Here is a 26,697-nt window from a genome sequence, read left to right on the forward strand (position 1 = left end):
GTGTCTGCTGTGTAGAGCATTTGCCCAGCCGAATGGCACCACTGTGCTGATGGTGAAAGGGCCGTGGGGTTAGCAAGCTACAAAGAGTGTGGCAGATGGGAAAGCAGCCACGGGGCTGCAGGGCTGTATGGCAACGAAGAGGAATGGGACTGGGAGGCAGACTGAGAAGGACTGGTGGAGAAAGAAGAGGGCTGCAATGACAATGACTGCACTGACAAGGCAACAGGAATGAGAGGCTTGATTATAGGAAAATGAGACTAGGTCCACATGAAGGATAACTGATGAATGAAAGAGGTAACACAAGGAAGAACTTCTTGACTGTGGGAGTGATGGAGCACTGGAACTGGTGTCTCAGAGAGGTCATGGAGTCTCCTCTGAAGGTATTCAAAACTCACCTGGACACTTTCTTATGCTACTGTAGGGAACCTGCTTTAGCAGGTGACTGGATTATGTGATCTCCAGAGATCCCATTCCAGCTCCTAGGGTTCTGTGATTCTATGTGATTCTGTGAACACTTGGACAGGGCCTAGCTGGAGGGGACACAACATGGATGGCTGGATGCATGGTCAATAAGAATAAACACTCCTTCTTCTTCTGACAGAAACAACGGAGGGGAATCAACTCTTTGAAAGGGTTAATAACAGCAGGACGAGGGGAAATGGTTTTAAGTTGAGGGAGTGGAGATTTAGGTTGGATGTCCGGGGGAAATTCTTTACAGAGAGAGTGGTGAGGTGCTGGAACAGGCTGCCCAGAGAGTTCGTGGATGCCCCATCGCTGGAGGTGTTCAAGGCCAAGTTGGATGGGGCCGTGAGAAGCTTGGTCTAGCATTAAATGTGGAGGTTGGTGGCTCTGCATGTGGCAGAGGGGTTGGAGATTCATGATCCTTGAGGTCCCTTCCAACCCTGGCCATTCTGTGATTCTATGTGATTCTGTAATATCATAAGATTTTACCACCATCCCAGCTGAGAGGAAACAGCTGGAAAAAAAGGTCCTGCTTACTGCATCAAATGGCAATCTGCTATCCCTGCTTTCGCTGCTAGCATCTGCTAGGTGCTGCTAGAGGGAGACTGTTGGGGGTCTGCATGGTGGAGGGAAGGGTCCCAAGCCAGCTGTGACCTGGGCAATGCCATATGTTGATTTCTTTATCTTTCATTTTTCCCATTTAAAAAGTCCAGGAGGTATTAAGAAAACATTCAGACATTCACAGACTTTGTGTTATCACGTTGTTTTATAAAAACTCCAATTTTTTACTGCTCTAGGTGCCCAGCTGAGATCTGGCAAAATGGTGACCACATTGCTGGCTGCATGCTTTGAACATTACAGGATCTGGAACAGCCAGCGGTGGCTGTCCCAAGCAGGGCACACAGATCTGTCTGCAGTTGATTTCCACCTCTCTCTGCCTTGGTTCACTGTGCGTGAGGCTGTTGCTCCATCCCCAGGAGGCATGACAAGCCAGCGATGTCAGGTCTGGACTCCTAGGGGAAATGTCACTGGTGTGCTGCGTGTGCACCACTTTGCAGCCTCCCAAAGATGAGCACACCCAAAAATAAAGAACCATTGAGCCACAGGGATCGCTGCAGGCTGGCAGAGAGCTGCGGGTCTCAGGGGAGGAGCGGGGAACTCCTTCATTGACAAAAAAATGCAGTAAAAACGGTTTATTTCAGGAAGTCAGGGGAGAGGAGATCTTCTGACTGTTCTAACTAAGGAAATAAGAAAATCTCTTTACATGCATCCCAAAAGACAAGGCAGAAAAGTGCAAAACTGCCAGGAGGGAGCTTTCACCTGGCATGGACTGCATGCGAAGCAACCTGCAACTCCTCGGGGTGCTCCGCTCCGTGTGAGCAGCGCCCGCTACCCTTCGTGTGTGCATGTGCGACTGCCCCGCGTCCTGCCACGGGCTCCGCTACCGGGTGTCCCGGGCACGGGTAGGGGCTCAGCCCCCCGGCCCGCGCTTCCCGGATTTGTGCGTGGTGCTGCAGGAGGAGGCGGGGGAGAACGAGCCCCTCTGAAGTAGAGGGGGGGCAAGCCGGCGCCCCCCGGAGCATCGGGGAGGGTTAACCCGCGAAGTCTGGGAGGAGAAAGCGGAGGCCGGGCTGGGCAGGGGGAGGATAAGAGGAAAAGGGAACGAGCGTTTCGGCGAGGTCGCACACCGCCAGCCCCGCCGCAGCGGCAGTGCCTTCCCCTCGCAGGCGGCGGACACGGTGGGGAGGTGTGGGAGGGTCCAGCCTTCCACACACCCCCCCCAGCTTTATCTCCTCTTCCCCCACCGCTGGGTGGACGCAACCGGAGGGGAGAAAGGGCGGCCCGGAGGCGCGGAGCCCCGAGGGAGGAGGAGGCAGGGGAGCATCTCCGAGCCGCCGCTCCCTGCCCGGTAGACGTGGAGAGGGGAGGAAAACTGCCGGCTGCGCTCCCGGCCCCGAGCTCCAAGGGGTGAGGGTTAAAAACTAGAAAAGGACCTGAGCGGGGACCTCCCAGCCTGAGAGCGGGCGTTGGGGGGAGCGACATCCCGGGGATAGTCCCCCTTCTCCGCTTCCCGGAGCTGCTGCCCGCCGCAGCCCCAGGATGTGGGTGCCGCTGCTGCTGCTGCTGCCCGAGCTGCTCCCCGCCGTGCCGGCCCAGAAGCTCTCCGCACTCACGGTAAGGCCGCCCGCCGCTCCGGCCCCGGGGCGCACCTGAGCCGGCGACCGCCGCTGTCCCGGCCCGGAGGACCCATCCGCCCCGCCCGGCCCCGCTCTCTGCAGCGGGTACTGCGCTTCTGCCGGGGGAGCGCGGAGGAAGTTTCCTGTGGGTCTCCGCAGAGCTTCGGGCCAGAGTTAATGCCCGTGGTGCCGCTTCTCTTTCCCGAAGGGGAAGAGCGCTGCAGTGAGGTCTGCTTGCGGACTGCTTTTGGTTGACCGATTTCATTTTATTTTTGCTTATAAAGAGGCTGGAAACAGCCCTGCTTGGCTATTCCAGACTCCATGATGCTAAACATGGAACCCTGCGTGGAGATGGGTGAGCCAATTCATTAGGCTTGCTAAATAAGCCATAACCACTTCTCCAGCCAAGACCTGAGGTTTGCAGCTAATAGCTAGTGCAGCCTTCTTGTAGGGCTCACAGTGTTTGCAAAGCTATAATTAATGCAATCTGTAGAAATAAAAACATTTTCCTTAAATGTTTTTAAACAAGTGCTTGAGTAAACATAACGGGCAAGGAGTATCCCTTGGAAGCTGTTTTTTAAGTGTTTTGGTGAAGGCTCTGCCCCTTGGAGTTTATTATGCTGAAGTCACAGGCAGTTGCAAAGTGAAATAGACCCTATTTTTGTCTCGATCTTTCAGAAAACAACCCTCTGCAAAATACTGAGAGCTGTTTTCTTTTTATCTTTCTATTCAGTGGGGAGGGGGCAGACAGGGAAAGCTCAAGGAAAAGTTGGGGCGGAGGGGGGGGGGGGGGTCTGAGCTGTTCATACCTGAAATTCTTCAGGGGAAGTCTTGCCTTCTCATCTTGGTGGATTGCTTTTTGTTCTCTCTTTCTCTCTCTTTCTCTCTCTTTCTCTCTCTTTCTCTCTCTTTCTCTCTCTTTCTCTCTCTTTCTCTCTTTTTTTTTTTTTTTTTTTTTTTTCCTCTTTTGAAATGATTTGGAGTTTAGAATCTGACAATTGAAAACCTTGAAGGAATGCTTTGTGGATTTTATAGTGTGTGACATTTCCAAGTGAGGGACAGAGAAACTGCAGTGATTTTTTTTATTTATTTATTTTTTTTTTTCTCTTTTAAAAACCTCATTTGAAGCACCCGTGGGGCCTCAGGTGGTACCTTATTCCAGTTAACAGGGTAACACTGTAATTTAATTCCAAGTTCACTTTCATAAATATGTAAAGGGAGTTTGCAAGAGACTACATGTTATATTATTTCTAAGATGCATTTTAAAAGTTCTAAATATTAGCATAGAAGTAAATCAGAAATGTTGAATATGCCCAAATGTAAAATAGGAGTGATGGTGGCTGTTATATCACTTTAAAATGTTCCCTGAATGAAATGACACCAAAGCCTCTCCATGTGTGTCTGCAAGGCTCTGTTGAATGTGACTGTTGTTCAGTGGATGGCTGCCTGCCTCCCTAAAGCTGGAGGAATAAAAATCTGGTTGAGGGCACTTAGGAAAACCCTTTAAAAATTAAATGGCATCAGCTCATGTGGATGCGTTTGACTTCAGCTGCTGCAGAAATATCTACATCCTCTCCATTCCCCCTCTCACCCAGCCAGAGTGTGCATAATTCATTTCTGCACCTTACAGTAGTGTGCATCTTTATGAGCCGTGATCAGACAAGTTAGTACTGGTGGAATCCCCAGCCCTGTGCTACCAAAGAGGTATCAATGCTGGAGGCTTTAAACTTTCAATCTGAGCAAAAGTCAAACGTTTTGGTAGGAATAGCAGGACGTGTTGCTGTTGGGCCATAGTGAGCCCATCCTCATCTTCCTGCTGGCTGTGCTCTTCTTACAGAGATGGCCAGCACATATGAGTAGCAGTGTACATTGTGAATCATTCCATAAAATGGGTAATGAGCTGACAGACACGCGTGGTAAAAAAACAGTACACACACACTCATGCATACATGCTCTGCACTTCTTGCAAGACTAAACTTTGAGTTCTGGTGGCACGAGGCAGGTTTACTTTCTGCTATCTGTGTACTTCCCTGTTTAAACAAAACCAAACCAACTACACTGTAACAGCAACAAGTACCATCACTAAATCATTCTTCACTCCCGCAGTCATTTTGCTTATAGCTCACAGACTGTATAACCCCTTCCCACACATTTCTCAGATATTCGTGAGTGAGATCTGCCCAATTGTAACGAAAACCAAACCCAGGCCATGTAGGAACAACAGAGAAATGCATGACTTTCTTTTCACCTGCTGTGCCCTTATTTAATGACAGAGAACTACCATTCTTTTCTGTGCATCAGATGAAGTTTCCCCTATTGTTTGTGGTTAGAATTAGAAAGAAAAATATCCAGATGCCACTGGGACAGAACACTTCCCCATGTCTTATCCTCTCTCTCTAGATGAGAGTTTTATGAAAACTGCAGGATGATTATAGGGAAGGTTGTGCCTAATCCTAATGATAGCACACTGTCAGGGATATGCGGCTTGCCAGGTGGTGGCAATAACAGCAGAGGCACAGTCTCCTTAACCACAGTGGTAAATCTGCCATAAGATGAACCGTAGCAACCTTGTGATAGTACAGTTCATGTTTCCTCTAGCAAGAATTACTTTAATGAAGCTCCTGGCATCAGTGTCATTCTTTCAGAAGTTGGCTGTATGAATCGGACTTTTTTTTATTGCCTACCTTTTGAACAACTCTGGGTTCTGAGAGACAAACTGGGTGATGGCTGGGCAGTGAGGGGACACTAGGTACGTTACGTTTTTAATTTGGCAAAACAACTTTCTGAGCTATTTTAGCTTGATGTCCTTGCTAGCTTCAGAAGTAGAGCAAGTATTGCTTTCAGACAGTACTTCCAGCAGCTATAGACCTGTATCCTTGTTTAATTAGGAATAATGTTTTTGTATTAGATGTCATACTTTTCATTAGATTACATGCTTGGGTCTCCATCTGTGTACCAGAGCAGAGGAGAAGCATGAAGGAAGAGCTGAATCGTTTTTGGGAAGCCAAGATATGCACCAAGGTCTGAGAATTTTTAAGTATTTGTGGGTTCATTGGCTTAGACATAGCCCAAAGCAACTTTAAACTTGTAGCAATCTTGGCCTCTTGTGGTAAAAAATTACTCTCTGCTAAAGCTGCTCCTGGACTTGTCTCCTGTTTAGAAACATATTGCAGAAATAGGCACAGTGGGGGGAAATGTGATATTCCAGTTCTGAGTTACTAACTGAGCCACAAGGATGGATGGTGGAGGAGAGCATTATTTAGTATTCTACTTATTGTTATTTCAAATAAACAAACATTGGCAACAGAACAATGGCTTTCATTTTGGGAAGGTAAACTGGGAGCTGTCTCATAAGAAACTGTGAGATTTGGAGGGACTGTAGCCAATTTGGCTGCTCCTGTTTTTTTCCTCCCCTTGTGTCAAATAATAATGTAAAACATTCTTAATTTACACAAAATATCTTCAGAGTTACCTTGTTTATTGAAAGTCAGGTAATAGCCTGGAATTCTTGTATTACATTGTTGGAATGCTTTTTCGATGCTGTGTTTTTATTCTGCTCAACGATATGCACCTATTCTTTCTCAGTGTAGTAAACTGGTGATGGCTGAGCCTTACTGGCATATTATATTAGAGGAATAGTCATATCTTGAGGCTATAGGTACTTTTGTTTTGAAACATAGTGTTTTGAAGAAAGAATAAGCTTAAGATCACCATGCTTATCTCCACATTAGTTTGGCATTGTTTTGCCGTGTTTTTGGAACCACCGGCTTAGCTTTTGTATCAGTTACAGTGTTGTGTGTGTGCTTGTACAAACAGTAGGACACAACTGGTTTCTTATTTTAAAATTTTCATGACTTGTAACATACCACAAACTATTTAATTTCGTGCTTTCAAAGCCTTGCTGAGCTGCATGTCTTTATCTATCTAGTATTGATCCTAGGCCTTACAAGGGAAGAAAGTCTGCTAGAAATCACTTCTTGAAATGAGCACCTTGAAATGAGCCTGTTAAAAGTTTCTTTCATCAGAGGCTGAATATTTCAGGAAATAATTGTTTTCTTTTTCTCCCCTGGCACATGCTTTGTGAGTATTCAATAGTATTTAATGCCCTGGATATATATATATACTTATACTCACCAGTATGAGATGGACGACTAAGGTAGTTCAGTAAAGGGAAGCTCAGTACAATCAAATCTTTCCAAGTTAAGGACCCATTTGGATGGCGCCTGCAAACACAAACATTTGGAAAAATTACTCTAATTCTGACTCAAAAACCAAGACCATAAATAAGACCATAAGTGGCTCCAGATCCTAGTAGCATTGTTACTGCAAATGGGCATTGGTACAATCAAGGGTACATCAACTCTGAAAATAAAGTGCTTTCAACAATGCCTCCTTGCTATAAATTCTCTCTCAAGACATTTCTCATTAAAGAAACAAGCCAAAAACCTGTGAGGATTTATTATTGAAAGTGTCAGCAAAACCTTTGATCAGCTGTTAAAAGTAATATTTCTGCATGCAGTCAACATAAACTGTACCTTACTATATGAAATACATAATGGAGATGGCAAGTCAACCTCTCACCAGGAAGATTGTAAAGCTAGAAGCAAAGAGTGGAATTGACTGTCAATGGGGAAGGAAGAGCAGGACAAAGGAAACAGAAAGAGGTAAATCACACATGCTTTGACCACTTGTGATATTTTCATCCTTCCATTGTTGCCCATTGAATACCTTAAAGAATAGCTACAATTATTCCTTGAAAGCTGGTAAATCCCAGGGTTTGGTTTGCTTTGAGAAGTCTCCGTAGGTTTAGCTGCTATCCAAAAACTATCTGGTCTGTGTTGGTTTGGAAATCAGGCTACAAGTCTTTTCAAGATCTGGCTCACTCAGGACATTGCTAGCGTTTCCACTTCTTCAGCCAGACCAGATTTACCACAGGCGCAGCCATTTTCATGGTATTTTGGTACCTCCATTTCCTGTTGGGCCTGAGACCAGGAAGTGCAGAGGCGCTCGAAAATCAAAAAAACTGAGTAAGAAAGGTTTGAGATCAAAGACCTATTTTTGAGCAGCAAATAATGATTTGAGTTTGGTTGAGGAGTGGCATTTTTATCTGAACAAATTCCTGCAATCTTTGGGAAGCTGTGTAATGGAGTTAGATTTTACTAAGGACACTGAGATTTCCAAATCTGTTTGTTTACTTCAGGATCAATCCCTACATGTTTCTAAATATTCTGTGAAGGAAATACTTCAGGTTGTTTCAATGTTATGTTTGGAGGTAGAGTTCTAGAAAGTTCAGATTCCAGATTGACAATGCTGGCCATGTCATGGTGCAAAGCTGGAAAACTTTCTTCAGAAAGGCTATGAAAATTGTTTTTGACTGTATGAGTACTGCCCTCCCCTCCTCTTTCTCTCTGCTATGTTCTAGAATCAAAGTATAGTGACACTGGTTGTTTTGATCTTGATGGCCCCACATATTCTCATGGGGCATGCTACTGTTGACACTTCTTTATTAAATTCTGGTTATTAATCAATACACACTGCTTTCATTTTATCTACTGTGGTAAATAAGACACTTTCCACTGTAACTCTGGCTGGAACCCTGGAAAGAGGAATTGCATCAGGAAAAAAAATGCAGTTTACAGTGTGCTGATATCACAGAGAATAATTGATACCAAAGGAAAGGGAGGAAAAATTTAAGATGTGGGAAAAATTTGTCCATAGGCAACGCTTGGTAATTGCCTTCAAGAAAAGAAAGCTGACTGTGCAGAGAAGAGCTGGTGTAGCATAAATAACTGTGCAGTTCTTCCTACACTATTTTGATTTTTGTCTAGTTGTCTTATCTATGCAGGGAATTGTGCTGAATTACAGTCTTTGGTGTAGTGTGGTGGTGTGCGTAGAAAGCAAGAACTTTGGTTTCAGGAAGGTGAAAGCCACCCTAGAGTGCACTGACTGGGATTTCAGTTGATGAGGTAACATTTGGTAGCAGATGGTTTCTTAATATTACTGTATTAAATTATGAATTGTCTTCAAAAAAGCAACATTAACACATTATCATGCCTTAACACGAACCCAGGGAAATAAGTTTATGTGGAGTCAGTTTTGCAAACTGAAGTTTTAGTCAGTCTTGGCAGAAGATATTGCCTTGATGAGTTAGTAACTGCCCTTCAGTGATTTTTTTCCCCCTTTCTAATTTATTAGCTTTCAGAAATGACCAGTAAGCATTTCATCAGCTGCCGAAAATCCAGGCTAATAGAGAATACATCCTAGACTTCTTGTCAGGACAGAGAGAGAAAACATTTCCTGAAGGCGATCCATTCCAACTCTCTGCCTGGCTTTCTCAATGTGCTGCTAGAAAACTCACTCAAGAATGCTTACCTCAAACCTATTCAAACCTTGCCTTTTTTCTTCGTTTACTTCAGACTGCTTATTCTGTCATCTTCTGAGACACCAAGTAAAGATCCTTTCTTCTTTTGTATTATCTTAAATTTGTTCTGGGGATGTAATAATATACTTGCCTGTCTTTAGGTGTTCATTTTCAAACTGCATACAAATTAGCTGTCATACATATGCCATAAATCTTCAACTCTATCCTAGAGCACCTAAAGAGTACTTATGTGAAAACAAAGAAGAATTCCACTGCTCTGGAATGCTCTTTATTTATGTCAAGCCTGCATGCTGTATTTTACAGATCCTTAGGATACAATTACTGCTATAAAGTGCTCAGAATCTTTTGGTGGGGCTACATTTCTCATACATTTATCACTATTCTGACTTGTGTTCAGTATTAAAGTGAGATACTGTCAGTGAATAAGCACATAAATAGTCTGGAGAGGTTGGTACATTTTTCAAAATGAAAGTAATGGCAGACAAAAAATCATTTTAATGATAATCAGGATGGACTCACTGTGATCCACATAGCAAGCTCTGATGCAAAGAAAACCTACAGATTGTGGGCATGTGTGGTTGTGAGGGAGGGAAGGCAATGACTCAGTTTCATTATCTTTCTCCTGCTCTTATCCAGAGTAAAGCAGAGGAGTGGTGGAGTTTAATCTGAGTAAAAGAGTCTGCCACTGAGTCTCATTAGTTCTTTGAAGGAGTGGGAGAAGGAAAGGTGATGTTCTGGTGGATACATGGGCTCATGAAGTGCTGCCTGCCATGCACTTACCTGTCTCCTGACTTTATACAGGCATACAGCACACGCTGCATTCGTATTTGAGCTGGGAGGTGGTGCTCTTAGAAAGAGAGTAACCATCAGAGACAGGCATTGTAAGGACATGAGGAGCACAGCTTCCACAGTGACTGGATCAGTTGGCCCAGCTAGTGTATGTGTCTTTGTCGCCATCTGCTTAGGTGAGGAATTACTCAATGCATTTAATTGCACTGTTTTAAACATTTCTTATTTCCTTTAGGATCCACAGGAAGACCACCTAGTTCAGCCAAAGTGAGGGCTTTGCAGGGTTGCATTTGTCAAGTACCACTGTCATTGTGGGCCACTTTTTAACACCAGTAGTGCTGCACAGCACTGCTCAGAGGGAGCTATCATGTGGACTGATATATCTGTTCGAGTGAAAAATCACTGTGACATGTTGTTTTTTGAAGTCACAATTGCTATCGAAACAAATAAGTGAAACTTGGTACCAAGTATGCTACTTTGTAGCTGAGGATAGCACAAATTATAAAGATGCCTTTATCCCCACATTAGGTTACAGGTAAGAAAAAAGACTGCCAGCAAAGAAGCTACAGAAGACTAATTTCACTTACGTTGATTTGTTTAGTGAATTGTCTCTGGTCTGTCGGATGGATGACTTTGTGGAAGCAGCCATCAAAGATCTGAGAGACTTTAGATAGAAAGGAGAGAGTGCGTTTATACACATCTTTCTCTATTTCTTCTCCTGTCCTTTCCATTGCAAAAACAGCCCAGTGACAATGCTTTTGCAGCACTCTTTGGGGGCAGGGAGGTCACCTGTCTTCTTCTACGGCACTTTCGGGATCCACCACCGGAGGGAGTGCAAGAGCAGCACGGTCTCCTCCGTCCCCATTGGGAAGGGTTGAAAGAAGTAGAAACACTTATTTTTCGAGCCAGCTGCCTATGTCTGGAGAGGGCTTACAATCAGGTAACCTTCATTTTTTGTCAGCACTTGTCACTCAGTTGCTCATCAGGCAGGACCTCAAATGAGAAAAATCTCAACAAAAGATATTAAAAGGTAGAATTCAGATCTATGAAAAGAAAGTCACTTTAGTGTTGTGCCTTGCCTTGACACTAGTTACTCATTAGCGTTGGTATTGGAGCATATTATTTGGAACTCAAAATAGTCAGGTGTGAAGAGGGGAAACGTAGCCTTAAAATACATGCTGCTCTCGACTCCAGGAAGGTTTCAGCCTGTAGAAATTGTATGCCCTGTTCATTTCATTGCATGCACCTGTGTGATTTCTTCTTGCAGCGTTTACCTACAAGAGTTATGATAAACAAGATAAAAGAAAGTGGAAAACTTATTTTCCACACTGTATGTAATAGGGTTAAGTTTCAGAGTCCATCCTCCTGGGAAAGCAGATTTCAAGCACGTCAGTTTTTGATGGATTTCAGCCTGAGTGGATTTAGTTGCAAATCTGAACTTAGTACAGGAGGTTTTATCTTTCCATCTTGTTTCCTCCTTGAAAGGCTTCATAAATTACATTTCTGAGAGAAAGGAAAAGAATTTTTGAAAGGGGTATTCATTTGGCAAATTGCTCTTCTGTTTAAGTTTCCCCTTTCCAGGTGCTGAACAACTCCCAGAGTAAGTTCTGTCACTGCTCGGTAATGGAATTTCATTAGTTTGCAATAAGATTACAGGGCAGTATTCGTGCACTGATAACTGAGTTATTTCTGAAGGGAAGAAGGCAAAAATCAAAGGAGTCAAATATTTATTTGTCTGTACTTATTGCTGTAATTTTCTCCATTGCAAAATGGGTATACAGTGCTGCGGTTCTGAAATGTCAGCGTTTGCCTTCACTAAATGCAAAACCAGGAAAGACAGAAGGAAGTCAGAGAGCCAAATCAGAGTATTTCTGACTAGATGCCCAAGATGGAATGTCGTTAATGTTATTGACAGAGATTGCTTTATCCTTTTATCCAGGTGGCTGGTGAGAAACCCACAGAAGCACAGCAAACAGCAATGCTGGTTTGTTAAAGTGGTCATGGCCAAAGGGGATCTGCAGTGTGCAAAGGGCCAAGTGTCATCTGCATGGTATTTCCTGACTTGAGAGACCTTATCATTGCCCTAAAGCTGGGGTTCTCAAGTTGTGAATGTATTTCCTTTCACAGTGCAAAACTCTTTCTCCCCTAAAGGAGAAAAAGACCCTAACCAATACTGCCTGATCTCTCCTTCAAAGTACAAAGGAAATGTTTGGGTGTCTCTTCCTATTTGCACAATTATCTCATCATGGAGTTGGGATTCATTGCCGCTTTCTAGCTTTTCTTGAGAGAGGAAAGAAGATGGGACTTGTGCAAGATGCTTCCATCCTGTGGATCCAGACCAAAGAGCTGAGAGCTGTTCTTGCTGACACTCCAACTAGTGACTATGTTCTCTTCTATAAGCAGTAGCATCAAGAATTCTTGACGGGAAACCTTACCCAAAGTCTCTCTTGACAACCTCAGAGAACTGTCAAGTATTATTAAGGAGCACAGATCTTCTTCTGTGGGATACCTGAGGCTTCAAAATATTTTCTGTCCACTGCAATAAATACCCTAGATTGCAATCTCCTAACTGACTACCCATGTCAGTCATATATGTGTATGGAGGTGTGCTCTATATATACTCTCATTATGCTTTTCTTCCTTTTGTTTTCCAAGGGTGACTGAAAAACCCCAGTAAGGACCTAAAGTTACTGGGGTAAATTTACTGGGGTAAATAACCAGAAATTCAGACTTTTTTTTCCCCCTGACATTTATTAATTTGATCTGAACAGTTTGATCTGAAACTTTTTTGTTTGCTTTGGTCTAAGAAAGGGGAAGATGCTTAGAAGTCTAGTGTTAGCTTTCATTTGACAAGACTTCTCACTTGTTAGGTTTTGACCATGTTGGAGATGCTGAAGTTCACCTGTGTTTGGTAGCTGGTAAATTTGTGGAGTTATCTGAAAACTGAAAAGAACATCATCTGCCTGCAAATTTCATATTGGGTCCACTTCAGGATTTGCCTCAGGCAATCACTGGTTTTATTTTAGAAGCTCACTTGACTATTATCCTGAACTATGTGAGAATAGTTTTTTTTTTCTTCTTTTTCTGCTTGAATTTCTAATTATTACGGGAGAAAAAAAAATAATAAAAAAGTTGCACTGTTTTTCTTCTTTATACCAAGTAAATGACTTCTTTAAAAATGCTATCCTGAATCTTTCCTCACACCTGGGCCTGAGGAAACTCAAGAGTGACATTCATTTTAGAACGGTATTAGGAAATCACACAAGTAAGACGAGTAAGAAGCAACCAGAAGTGTTCACTGAAATTAGGTGGTTACAAAAAGACTATTTGCATGTAAAAACTTATTATTTCCAGCTGACAGCAATTAAACCAGTGTCAGAGATGGAATGAAATTCCCTTAAGGGAGCCTTGTATGAATGAGACAGTTAAGCATTAGAAAGAGTGTGTATGACAGATGGAAAAGCTTGAGAGAAATGACAAGTCTATCAAAGCTGAAGGGGGTCACAGTTCATATTCTACAGCTATTTTGTGGTATGCAGGATGTCTCTCAAGAAGAGCCCTGCAGCTCTCTGCTGTCAGCAACAGCAAAGCAGGTGTGCACATGTGTCGGAGAGGCAGAAGTAGATGCCTTCTATTTTGCATGCCTGATCTTTTTTTTTTTTTCTTTCTTTTTTCTTGTTTTAAATATACATCAACACTTCTTAAAACTTGGCTTTATTTTTTCAACACTTCTTGTTTTGCTGAAATTCTGCAGTTTAGGGGAGTGCCATTTAGAAGTTGTTAACAAAGTGCAATTGCAACTGATTACTTAATTTCATATCAGCCCTTTGCGACTGTAAAGCAGCCTGTGGGCTGTGTGTGTCATATACACACATTCTGAGTCCTGCCCTTTTAAAAAGGAGTGGGATGTGTGCCAGGTGTCTGCAAAACAGTTCAAAGAGTGGAGAAGCACAATGGAGGGAAATGAGACAGTTTGCCCCTGGTATGCTATTTTGACAGAACAGAAATGATTCTGCCTCATCATGTTGCAGTCCTTCACAGTTAAGAGGGGGGTCTCAGCTGCAGCTTCTGTCCTGGCCCTCAGGAATCTGTTTGCTCTTGTATGCCCTCATGTAACTTGAAAAGCAGCAGTATCTAAAACAAGCTTTTGATAGAAATAAGAGTTCTCTGATCATGTCATACGTGTCATAGATAGAGGAGCTGCAGGTGCAGCAGTACATGAGTGTCATAGAGTTTACACAGTAACAATTCAGATATTCCAGAATCGTATCAGAGGACATGGCCAAACTTCTCAACTAGATCCTCCAGTTTGAGCTGGGCAACGTTGGACTTGTGCTTGTTCTCGTAACTTTGTAAGAGGAAAATTCCTGAAAGGAATGAGGGAGAATAAACTTGACTGTGAGTCTCCCATACAGGGACTTAGGAAACTGGAGATGGTTGCAATACCTGAAACTGATGCTATCAGTGAGCATATTTGGATGTGATAAAATCTCTGTCAGTACATGTCTGGGTAGTGGGGCTGTTCATACCCACAACCCTTGAAGAAAACAGGAACACGTTTTCAGTTTTCTGCATGTACAGGTAGAAAAGTGATCAGCAGAAGGATAGAAGTGGAAATAAACTGAACAAAGAGATAGCACAAAATCACCTCTTGACTCTGTTGCTAATATCCAACTATTGGTCTTTTGAGTCAGTTTTGTTGTAATAACTATGTTTCTTACATTTTGAGAACTGCACGTGACTGTAGAACTTACTGCTGAAGCAGTAAAAAGACACTCATTTTTGCAATGTAACTTCTTACTGTATTGTCTGCTTTTCACTGCGCAGCATAAATACAGCTCAATCTCTTGGTAAGGAGTTGATAAGGTAGAGCTGAATCTCACATCCAACAAAACCATTATTACAATGACAATCCAATGTTCTTGGTGAAAATCACAGTTTTGATCTTGGCAGCAAGGAGAGAATATTTTTGGCAAGATGATTCTTAAATTTTAGTATGACATACTGTATCTCTGCTCCAAAAACTGGTTAAAGATTGGAAATAACTGAAGGTGGTGCTGGCAGCAGTTCAGGTGAAATAGAACAAGTGAGCAGAACCTGGAAGGAGGCATTAATCGGGGTCAGCAGGATGGGAAGCTGTACTCATTTCAAAAGTGTGGGAAGAAAAAGGCTCAGACCTTGCATGTTTCTAAATAAAGGATTCGTTTTTATAAAGCTCTTCCCTAACAAGCAAACTAGAAGATTATCTTTAATGGTTTCCTATTACCTCAGAGTCACATGTATTATCTGCACATGAAACTGTTAAACTAGAGCTGAGGCAACGTATGTGTATTGTTCATCCACACAATCAGTAATGAAAGTTCAGGGAAAGTTTGCAGTGCCAAAGTATCTACTGTTAATTCTGACTACATGATACTGGCAAGCAGATTTGGGATGCAGTGGTTTCACAGTGCACTTTGTTTTCAAATCTCTCACCTCTATCAGCCCTAAATGCTGCTGTCCCATGGCCTGAAATCCTATCTGAGCTTGATTAAGGTGCAAAAATGAGGCTCTTCTCAAGCAAGGGTATTTACCTGATTCAACCTTAGCTCTGAATCTGCCTTATTATCCAGAAGTTTTTGTGCATTGTAGTAAAACAACTATTGTAGATTGTATATGAGAGCATGTAACATGGGAGTTTGTATTTCCAAAAGCCAGCCTCTCTCTGTATGATGCATGAAACTGGTTAATGTGTTATTTTAGTTAATGTGACCAATATTCCCTCATGTCCATTAACTTGAAGCTGTGAATGGTGCTGTAAAATGAAGGGATGTTTTTTCGGTGTGTGGTTCACTTGTATTGCTGTTATAGTACATTGATCAAGATTCTAGGCTTTCTCAAGCTTAGAGATCTCTGCTACTCACTGTTTCTCAAACAGCTGTTGACTGTGTGCTGTCTCCCAAATAGGCTTTTTTCTTCATCGCACTTCTCATGTCAAAGGTGAACACCATTGCACTATTGCTATTTCATTTTCCAAATTGCGTTAGGACCTGTGCCATGGGAATCCATTTAACTGTCATGGCATTGTTCATTTACTGTAACTTGAATCAAACAGTTGGCAGATTTAGCTTGATGGGCTGTGAATCCAGATGTTATCCTTCTCTTTCTCATCACCCAATAAAATATGTATTCAGGACTTTGTTACCTTGGGGATAATTTATCAGCTTCATTATGGACCCTTCCCTTACCCTGAGGTAAATTGTTGATCTTTCCAGTGAAGAAGTGAAGTTCCACAGTATATAGTAGGTCATTTCAGAATGTCTCTGGAGACCGTTTCTCCCAGAAAGTGTATATTAGGGCCTGGGGACTACTTCTGAAGCTCTCATAATAGACTGTCACATTGGTGATAGTGTGCTTACAATGCACCTCAGAACTGAAGGAGACAGGTTTGTTTTTGAAAAATACAGGCAAATATTTCTGTTCTACTCATTAGTGACTGGTAAGTCACTGGTACATTTCTGTTTGATGTCTGAGTGTAACAACAAGCTCACATGAGTTGTCCACTTATTTCTGCTCATCTAGCATTATCTTGAGGAATTTACCATCCACTGAGGAACGGCCTCAAGCTGTGCCAGGGGAGATTCAGGTTGGACGTTAGGAAAAGCTTCTTCCCTGAGAGAGTGGTCAGGCACTGGAACGCTCAGGGAGGTGGTGGAGTCACTAACCCTGGAGTTATTCAGGAAGCATTTAGTTGTTGTATTGAGGGACATGGTTGGATGGTTGGACTGGATGATCTTAGAGATCTTTTCCAACCTTGGAGATTCTATGATCTTGGCCATGTGTAATTCATAGAAAGCCAGTCAAAAGTCAAAAAGACATCAGCTATAAGATGGGTTGGGAAAGTAGGGAGAGTCACATATATTCAAATACAGGTGCATTTATATTTGAAGGATGAAAAAAGCAAAGCACAAGAGAAGAATGTTTTAGTAATCTCCATGCAGTCTGGAGAATATGTTCCCCTCTGGTCCGTGTCATATATATGCATGCACAGTTTTTCTCTTTAAACAACAAAAAAACCCAACAACCCACTGTTTCCCTTCTTTTATGAATAGATGGCTTTTTATCATCCCAGATTTCAAAATAATTGCTATCAGTAATAAAACAAGTGAAACCTCCGCTAGCCCATCTGATAAGCTGAATGGCTAAATGTTTTCTTTCATGATAAGAATTGTGTAAGCAAAGCTACAAGTGATTAAAAACAATACTGGCATTAAAAAGGACCAAACAGTGAAATTTGGGTAATTTTTAACGTCTTTTTAAAAGATACTTTGCGTATGAAACATTGCATTTTTAAAGGAAATATTTCTCAACAAACAGCTTTGCTGTTTGAAAGTTTCCTATAAACTTTGTGGATGTTATTCAAATAATGTGTTTATGGCATTCTTAAATAGATGGAGAAGCAATCATTGTAATGCAATCTAGAAATCTGCAGTAATGCAAAAAAGTTCTGAAGGAGCTGCCAGAAGATAAAAATGCAGGAAATCTAGCCATTTAAAAGTGGAAGAGGTTTTAAGAAAGAAATTCAGGTTGCTGTTGTACTATTGTGTGTAGCATCACATGGATAGATTACAGGTTACTGTAGTTACACGGGTAGTTTTGAGATGTCTCGGATCAGAAACTTTGTTTCTGATCAGGCATATTAAAATAGTCACAGAGAGCTGCAGATTTACTTCTGTAGCAATAAAGAAGGAAAAAAATACAATCCTGTAACAATCACTAGAGACAATCCCTTGTGGATTAAAATCATACTCACTTTTTTTTTTTTCTTTTTCTTTTTTAATCTGTTCCATACTCACAGTCTTCTTTGGATGGCAGATAAGATCATCTATAACTGTTTAAGGATGTGATTTTGGGGATGTCTCCAAATATCCATTCTTCAAGAATGCCTTTGAAAAATCCCAAGCTATTTCATTTATGTATTTTTAAAGCTATCTTTGTTAGAGAGAAATTTGTTAGAGGTGTCAGAGAGAAATTTGTTTTTCAGATCGCTTCTTTTATTGGTTAAAAAATAATTTATTTAGAATTTATATCACTTGCACCATCTTAGTGTCACAGTGACTTAACCAATATAAAAACCTCTAGTGTCAAAATAATACAGTTTTACAACTGTCTTCTCTAAGTCCTAATTAAATAGTGTCAAAATATCCCCATAGCCTAGTCTAAACACATTTGAGTCCAAAAAATTAACACATGCAAGGCTTTTTTTCTAATATTATTATTCAATTAAAAATGAATTCCCCTTCCCTTGTCCAAAGCAAATCATTACACCGCTCTCAGAGGACCAATTCCTTTCTATTTACACCACTACAGCTGCCAGAAATCTCTTAATATGGTTTTTTTTTTTTTAAAAAAAAAAAAAAAAAAAAAAAAAAAAAAGATTTAAAAGGCAAGCAGTCTTCAAGTGAAGCACCATGAGGAGCAGGAGCAATGAGGGCTCCCTGTGGGCAGCCAGGGCCTGCCTCACTGCACTAGCCAGAAGAAGAGAGCTGGGGGTACCAGGACACCCAGGCTGCAGGCACCTGTACCTCCCTGGGGATGGGCTGCTATCAAACTGGGAAGTCACATGAATCCAAGCAGATCAACCTCAATGAGGAGTATGAGGAGCATGCTCTCAGAGCCCTTTCACTGAGATCCAACGTAGCACTTAGGTGCTACAATCCAAGAGGCACCTGGAAAAATAACTGCCATCTCTGAAGTGGCCCTTCCAATGAAAAATCCCAGCAACTGTCTTCTAATGTGGAGAAGGTGACAGAAACCAACTTAGGGCAAGCAGAGGCCAAGCTGTTGTTTGTGGTTTTACAGGACAAAAGCTAAACGCTAACAGAAGTTGGTCAGTGGCAGTATAAGGACCCCAATAAACCACCTCAGCATTCTAGTTGGTGGTGTATAGCATTGTACATTTCAGGTTTTGTGGATTCAAATTGCCATGAAATACACAAGTAACTGAGACAGCAGACCTCTAATTTCATCATATATATTATGCAGAAGTTGCTTTGTTATTCATGAGTGAAGAAGAAAGTTGGAGAAGGAGAATCACAAGAAGATAGCAGAATACAAACCTAAGGATCTTAGCATCTCATGTAATGAAAATAGAGTCCAGATTGATGGGAGAATCTGGGGAAATAAATCCTTACAATGTGAGTATAAGAAGCTATAAAAAAAGGCAGTCATCTGCATAGAGGACTGTCTTGGAGAGACTGGAAACGATGTGTATCCAGCGGTTTTACAGCTAATCCACCAGGATGTCTAGAGAGATCTAGTTTTTCTAGGTTCCCACATCATATTGACTGCTTTTCACTAGACAGCAATTACTAGACTATTGAGTGCTCACATTAATATATGTGACATGACAGCACGCAGACACAGTTTCCCCATCCACGATTTCCTCTGGTGTGTGCTGGAGTAAGCTACAACAGGAAATGAATAAATTGCTTTCCACATTGCTTTCCCTGCTCTCCACACCATAGAAGCTGTAAAGTGCAAGCATGTGAAGTGCAAACCTGTGAAAGCATAGATGGGTCTGTGTGCATGCCTGAGTATGTGTATGAATACGAGGGAAGCAGGGTAGATGATTTGTGAGTCTTTCCATGCTGCAGAGCTGAGTATTGTGCAAACACTCCAGGCTAATAGGAAACTCAGCATAAGTATACTATCATGGCACACGGCTCAAGCTGCTATGGTCTTCAGAGCCATGCAACACTGAGTAAAGATACCTGCCTACATCGTCAGTAATGTGGGAGTGCAGTTCTCCACTGGGCAGTGCAGAGATGCCATAGGTTACCATGCTGATAATCATCAGATTTTCAATGTTTTTGAATTTCAGAAGACTAAATGGAATAAATAAATTGCAGGTATCTAGCAGACATATGACCTGTCTTCTAATGTTCAGCCCAGAAATGCCTTTGTGAGATAAGTTTCGATGAAGGGTGCTCCAAAAATAATGCCTCCTGTTTTCTTACATTGGCCCACTACGCAAGAGGCAGGTGGTAGGGGTGCAGCAGTAGATCAGACATGTTCAATCCGTGGCACATCGGCCACATGACGCCACCCCCTGCCCCACACCATCATGGAAGTGGCTCTTTTCTGCCAAAGCCTGGCCCAACCATATGCGTGCACCCATCACTCAGCAATAGTTAGACATCAATGTATGATAGACGTCATCTGGGCTGAAGCCAGGGCACAGGGATGGAACAGTGCAGTGCTGACTGAAGTTATGGCAAACAATTTTATGCATTTTGATACATTGGCTAAAGTCCTGTGAACAGTGAAAAATACGCAGCTGTGCTTTCAATTTTGATAAAGGAATTTGAGAACAGGTTTCAAGATTGCTGAAAAAAACACTTTTTTGGTATATTTGCAACTCCACTGTCAGTCAGCATAAATACATGGCCTGCAATTTTTCATATAAAATCTACAGAATTGCAATGAGGCATTCAACTCAAAAATTTGATCACGTTTCTTTACCAGACTTCTATAAACCCTATCTTATGAGAGAGAAATAGCCTGCACTTCACAGTTGCACCTCATTCATGTCACTGCTTTTTGGCAGTATGCACATTTGTGAACAAATGTTTTCAAGGATGAAGCACAGGAAAAATAAAATTTCATCAAAAATCTGTCATGAACACCTGGAGAACTCACTGAGAGTTGCAGCCTCTGCCATTGAACCAGGCTGATGTGTTCATTTCACAAAAATGAGGTCTCATATCCCACTAGTTTTAGGGTTTTGTTCCTCTTCCTTTTTTTCTATTTTTTCATGTTTCAACAACAACAAAAAAATTGTTGCTTATAAATTAACTGATGTTGAGGACTGCTCTAAAAGTAATGCCTACTACTTAATTATGTTGGCTCACAACATCAGAAGTGACTACTGGTGGTATGGCAGTAGAAGTGAAACCTTGAAACCTTCCCACCAGCAGAGGGGCAGTCTGACAAAATGGTGTCTGCCATGGAAGTACATATGAAGCAGACGGGCTCACTTTCATAATCTGATGAACATTTTCTATTCATAGTTCTTCTTTTATTTGACAGGAAAAATCTCACAGTTGTCATAGAAGCTGTCATTGCTAGATAGCAAATTTTTTTGTGCATACGACCTAATTGATTTCTTTTGATGTATTTCTCTGGGATAAGCATTAGCTTGTGAAATGATTAAAACCTTCAAACAGGAGCTACTTGGGAATAATCTACATGGAGGAAAAAGCACATCAGTAATTCCTATCTGCCTTCACAGTAAAAGCATTAAACTTAAGTGATTCATCCAGTTCCTTGCTGAGATTCTTGAGTGCAGAATTTGCCATCTTGCTTCAACAGTTTTGCTTTTTAACATAGTCTACTTAAAGATACGTCTTTCTTTTTATCAGCACATGCTTTCAGGTAGCATATTGAATAGACTAATGATATGGATTTCCAGAAGGAAGAAAGGAATGAAACCTGTCCCAATTCACAGCAGTCCCAATTGAAAGAGATATGCTGCAGCTGTGCAACAGGCCAGCCCTCTCCTTGACTTCTTTATAACAGGTGGTGCCAGAAGTTAGTCTGATATTTGTCTGGGAGGAAGGTAGGGGAGCTGGTGGTAAAGATGGTATGTGGGAAGAAGGATATATATATTTATATATGTATTTATTTTTTTATTATATATATATTTATTTTTTTCCTGTGTATGTTTGCTTAAATATGGTATTGATTTTCAGTTGCTGCTTATTTGTGCTGCTGATGGAGGCTGCTTAATGTGCCAGCTCAGAAGGTGAGAAGTTTCTTGCTGTGTGGCCCCTTTAGGTGTCCTGTTACCTTCTTTGGTTTCTGAGGATCAATCAGAAGTCACTTGTGCTGCTGGTGGTAGACTGTAATCTCAGTTCTGTGCTCTGCAAAAGTTTTGGTGCTGCTAACGCTTAAATGTAGCTCTTCCTCCTGGCACATGTTCCACAAGAATGTTATTGCTCTAATAATTTGTTTGTTATGAACCAACCTGATGCCTTTCAGGAAGGCTGTGAAAGTATGTCTCTTGAGAAAGCTGTGAGGCTGGTTGTACAGGGTGCTGATGGCTTTGTTCCTTCCAGGAACGAGGCCCATCTTCTTTCTGCTCTAGGGATAGAAACAATCTGCATGCTGCAGTTCCGAATAGGGATTTTGTTGCTGTATTTTGTATGCCTTCTGTGGGTACTACCTTTACTCTGTTGGAAGGCCTCCTGTGTAGTGAAGTTTGTTTTGAGGTAGGGGTTCTTAACCACCATCCCACTCGTGCTTTTAAGGAGATTTGAGGGATGAGCTGCTGGGCAATGCTCTGTTGCCCTTTTGCCATCATCTTTGTGCCCTGCCTTGTTCTTACCTAATATCTTTACCAAGTTCTTTGCTCTGTATGTGTGTGAAATAAGAATATAGTTGTGAGGCAGTAAAACAAGTTCCTGGAAGCTGTTGTGAAGCTTTATGTGGCAGGGAAGGTGTTAGGGCGATGATCAGTTTTGTTGCTTTGATCTTGCATAACCATTTAGAGGGAGATACTGAAGCATTGCTAAAGGGATGTGGAGAAGAGGTTAATTTCTTAAAGAGCATAGTTCAGAAACGCACGTCTTTTAAGCTAACTGCCTCTATCAAGCTATTTCTGTGTAGAAGAAGCAGAAGCCTCTGGCTATCTGACAGGAGCAACTGTGGATTTCTTAGTGTGTCTTTGAGAAAATTGAAATTCTTCAACTTTTCTCTGTTTAGATGATCAGAGAAAAAAGACCCTGTTTCCAGTGGCAGAATGAAATGAAGAAGGTAACTTGCTAACAAATCAATTCATAAATTATTAACATAAGTAACCATTAGAAACTCTTAGTGAGGTGAAAAAGGCTCCACAGCTGGACTTTAGAATGAACTTGGTGCCATCTTGAATGCTGTAATGTAAGTTTGGCCCTCGAAGCCTTGCTGATTCTTTCAGAAGGGGGAGTAGTAGTGCTGTGTGGGATTTGTACCATGACTTTGTAGTTGAAGGACTAAATCTTGGCCTCCTTTCTGGGGATAAGAGAGAGGAGTATGTGGAGAATGTTGAGAAGATGTTCCCAAAAGCCACATAGCAGAAACAATGAAAAAGGGAGGGCTACATCTTGGGCTGTTATATCCTCTGTGTATGTTTACTGTGAGTTCACCTGAAATTCCTAGCTGAAGTTGTTGCTGTGTACTTAAATCGCATAGTCTCTGTTGAACACTGGAGTGTTCTATATAAGTGAATTTACAGCACATTTTTCCAAACAGAAACGGAGTGTTTCTGCTGATTGTTTTTTCTTTGAGTCCTGCTTTATGTCTCTGTGATTAAAAGCTGCTGTATATGTACATTAGATATAGGAAAATCATTTCCTTATATAGTAGTCTTTATTCAAATTGAAGGAGCTGCACTGCTGCAACTCAAAATAATTTGACCAGCAGTATTAATGGATGGGTTCACAGTGATGGCTTTGACTTCTATTTACTTTGCTGCTTTTTTTTCAGGGATAATAGGCAGAATTTCCTCAGTGATTCTTTGTGCCCATACAATACAACAGTAGGTGTTCTGCTGCAAGGATGAAAAAAAAATATCTAAACACCTTAGAAAACTCTTAACTGTAAGAAGAATGTACAATATTCTAAGGAGGCTGAAGATGAAACATGTGCATCTCCTGAAATATAGATGTCTTCAAGAATGATAATGCTTTCTGATTTGCTTATTCCAGGATTATGAGAATAAATGCTTCTGAATGTTTTATTAGAAGTGGATCCTTGGAAACATTCATCAGCCTCTTAAGTTAGTAACAGATGATATCCACATCCAACTGGCCCCTGAATGTATGAAGCTCTTACCTGGTTGAGAACAAAGGCACTATTGTTAGCAGCAATTTGCTGATTCTTGGGCTGAGTTCACTAGTTCAGGAAAACACTAAGACTGTATCCATGGAGCTTTTCTATTAATAGACTCTAGAAAGGATAAAACACAGGATAAAGTAGTAAATTGTTTCTTAGTAGATAGAAAAAATTCCTGAAGCTGAACATTTTCAGTGCAATTTCTTTAACTTGTCCTGAACCATGCTCACTGGAATGCCATAATATAATTAATTTGCAACTTCCCTGGGCAGGCTTACAGTTCATAAAATAAATAAAAATTTGTAGTGATGCCTGGCTTTTAGCAATTGGAAATTGCAACATAAAAACAATGAGTTATGTGCAAGAAATATGGATAGAGATCCTCACCTACTTCATATGTCTGAGTGTTGAATTTGCATTTCAGAGAAGGTTTCAGTTGTGAAGTGAGGTGATTCATTGTACTCTGCACTGGTTCTTAGTGGGTGTGCTGTGTGTTGCTAGTGCTTTTCCCTATAAAGTGTAACCAGTAGCTATTAGTTGGGTCAAAAATCTGGTGCACTGATCTTGCATGGGCACTTTCAGCTTCTGATTTTTGGAAGGAAATGTTTGTGAGTTACCCAGTCCTGAAAAAGCCATGTTTATTTATCTTTGTCCTGATGAATATGTCTTGTACATACACAGATCAACCTAGCTAACAGTTTATTCACTTTAGTGGGTTAAATTAATTTAAACCACAAACTGCAAATCTCTCTAGCTCTATCTGCTAGGTAGTTATTTGCACTGGAATAATAGCACAGTCTAGGGAATGTTGTCAACTTACTAGCATAAAATGGTCAGATCTACAGTGTTACTTTCAGTACCGCTGAATGAAAGTACTGCCACTAATGAACTACTTCTAGAAGCTCTAGAAATCTGTCATATGCTTTATACAGCTGGAGTGGGAAAGGGTAATGTGGCCTTCTTGGAAACTGCTGACATTTTTCCATTTATTTCAGTTTTGATGTAAAGCTTTTAATCAAACAGTGTTAATTAAAACTCTGAATGAAATATAGATGAATTTTTCTATTCCCGTTTAATGGAAATGAAAGTTACCTCCCATACTCTAACATTTGGAAAAAGGCACTAATGGTCAAATCGTAAACAGATTTATCCAGGTAAAACAAAACCTGTGGTTCCTGCCTGCATAATAAATCTGTTCTATACTGGAACTGAAGAACAGCAAAATTAAGCCACTGAAAAAATCTGATTTTTTTTTTTTTTTTTTTCTGTAACTCTGTTAGTATACTTTTCTTGTTTTTGATATGAGAGTTAGAACATGAGTAATTTCCTGGGTAGTCCCTTGCTAATTTGACCTTGAATCATATACCCTTAACTAAGTTTATTCAGTTAGCTTTCTGTCTCAGAGTTTCGTGGTAAAGTACTCCAAAAAGGAGGTTGTAGAAGGGCATATGAGTTCTATAAAAAAATACCTTCTTAGTTCATGCTAGTTCTGAAGAGGTAGAAGCAAGTATACACATTGATGCATCAGATTTCTGTATTTAAAAAAAAAAAAATCTTCCCAACTTTTGCATTGCATTCGCTGTTTGTGAAGAGCGAACAGCATCTGAATGTGACAAAGTATTGCAGTGTAGATCAGTGAAGCACTGATGTTTTCTACCAATTTTGAATGTTTGGAAATGCCTACATCTTTGGGTTTAATGGAGTCATAGAAGACCAGGGTTACAAGAGACTGCCAAGATCATCTAGTCTAGCTCTATCTACCACCATCGTTTCCTCACTAAACCTTGTCCATTAATACAAATTATGAGTGTTTCTTGAACACCACCAGAGCTGGTGGCTCAGCCACCTTCCTGAGCAGCCTATTCTAGTACCTGACCCACTCTTTCAGAGATTAATTTTTTCATAATATCAGTTCTTCTAATGAATGATGCCATTGCTGATGTGAGGACTCATTTTCCTCATGTTTAATGCTCAGGTGACAATGTGAAACGGTATTATTTTGCCTTGATTCAAATATGTTGCTTTGTCATAGGAGATCTTCCTGCACAGTCGACTGGAATTTGTCCGTATTCTAGTGAATGTGGTTTTTTTTTCTGGCTAACATGAAGATTGATACTGAAGATCTGTTTGGGGGTGTGGCTGTACTTAATGCAGCGTTGTTCTTGCTAGTCCAGGGAAACCTATGGAAATAGCATAAATAGTTGAGTGGGAGCAGGTGGGCTGGATATTCTTAAATTGGAAAAAGACAAATTACTGATTAATTGTGAAAATGTGCGATAGAGACAAGCATCTTGTATCTGTAAGCACTGCTACTGAGCATAGAGCTTGAATTTTGCATTTTGTCGTTTTTTATTTATTTATTTATTTATCAGTGTTCAGTTCTGGGCTTCCAGGTATAAGAGAGATGTGGACATATAGGAAAGTCCAATGAAAGGCCAGGAAAATGATTGCGACAGAAGTATCCTATAAGAAAAGGAAGAGAGAGCTGGGGTTACTTAGCATAGAGAAGAGTCTTAGGAGTGATCTCATCAATGCCTATAAATAGCTGAAGGGAGGATGCAGGGAGGATGGAGCCAGGCTCTTTCCAGTGGTACTCTGCTCCAGGATGAGAGACAATGGATGCAGACTGGAACACAAGAGATTGTCTAAATATCAGGAAGTGCTTCTTAAATGTGTGGGTGACTGTGCAGCCACCTCCTTGGAGATCTTCAAAAGCCACCTGGATGTGGTCCTGTGTGCTCTGCTCTGGGTGTCCTTGACTTGAGCAGGAAGGGTGACCTCCTGAGATCCCATCCAACCTCAGCTGTTCTGAGATTCTTTTGTACTGTTTGCTGAAGAAGAGAATCCAAAGTTGCATGACTACGGTGGTATGAAGGCTGGATTATCACAGCTCAGAGTGAAAGGGGAAATGAAGGCTTATTTTACATGATCCTAAAATTTCTGAATTGTCAGCTTGATTGGTAGAATATACCACCATGATGAGAGAAAACATCTATGATTTTATGATCTGTGTCTAGAGTTGGTAGATCTTTA

At 41.3% G+C, this 26,697-nt stretch overlaps 1 protein-coding gene and 1 long non-coding RNA gene across 8 annotated transcripts in view; both read left to right on the top strand.

Moving 5' to 3' along the window:
• Window positions 1-26,697, top strand: part of LOC128086655 (uncharacterized) — a 631,060-nt gene that overhangs the window by 46,755 nt on the left and 557,608 nt on the right. The window lies entirely within an intron of this gene.
• SMOC2 (SPARC related modular calcium binding 2) overlaps window positions 2,124-26,697 on the top strand; it is a 132,494-nt gene continuing 107,920 nt past the window's right edge. For 5 of the 7 annotated variants that reach the window (XM_052695297.1, XM_052695317.1, XM_052695336.1 and 2 more), the window contains exon 1: window positions 2,125-2,637. In XM_052695297.1, the coding sequence (XP_052551257.1) occupies window positions 2,563-2,637 (75 nt within the window). In that variant the 5' untranslated portion in view covers window positions 2,125-2,562. Of the gene's footprint in view, window positions 2,638-26,697 lie in introns of all 7 variants that reach the window. The other 2 variants (XM_052695307.1, XM_052695325.1) reach the window with 1 other exon arrangement.

Source organism: Tympanuchus pallidicinctus, unplaced genomic scaffold, assembly GCF_026119805.1.
Source record: "Tympanuchus pallidicinctus isolate F22 unplaced genomic scaffold, pur_lepc_1.0 scaffold1, whole genome shotgun sequence".
NCBI lineage: Eukaryota > Metazoa > Chordata > Aves > Galliformes > Phasianidae > Tympanuchus > Tympanuchus pallidicinctus.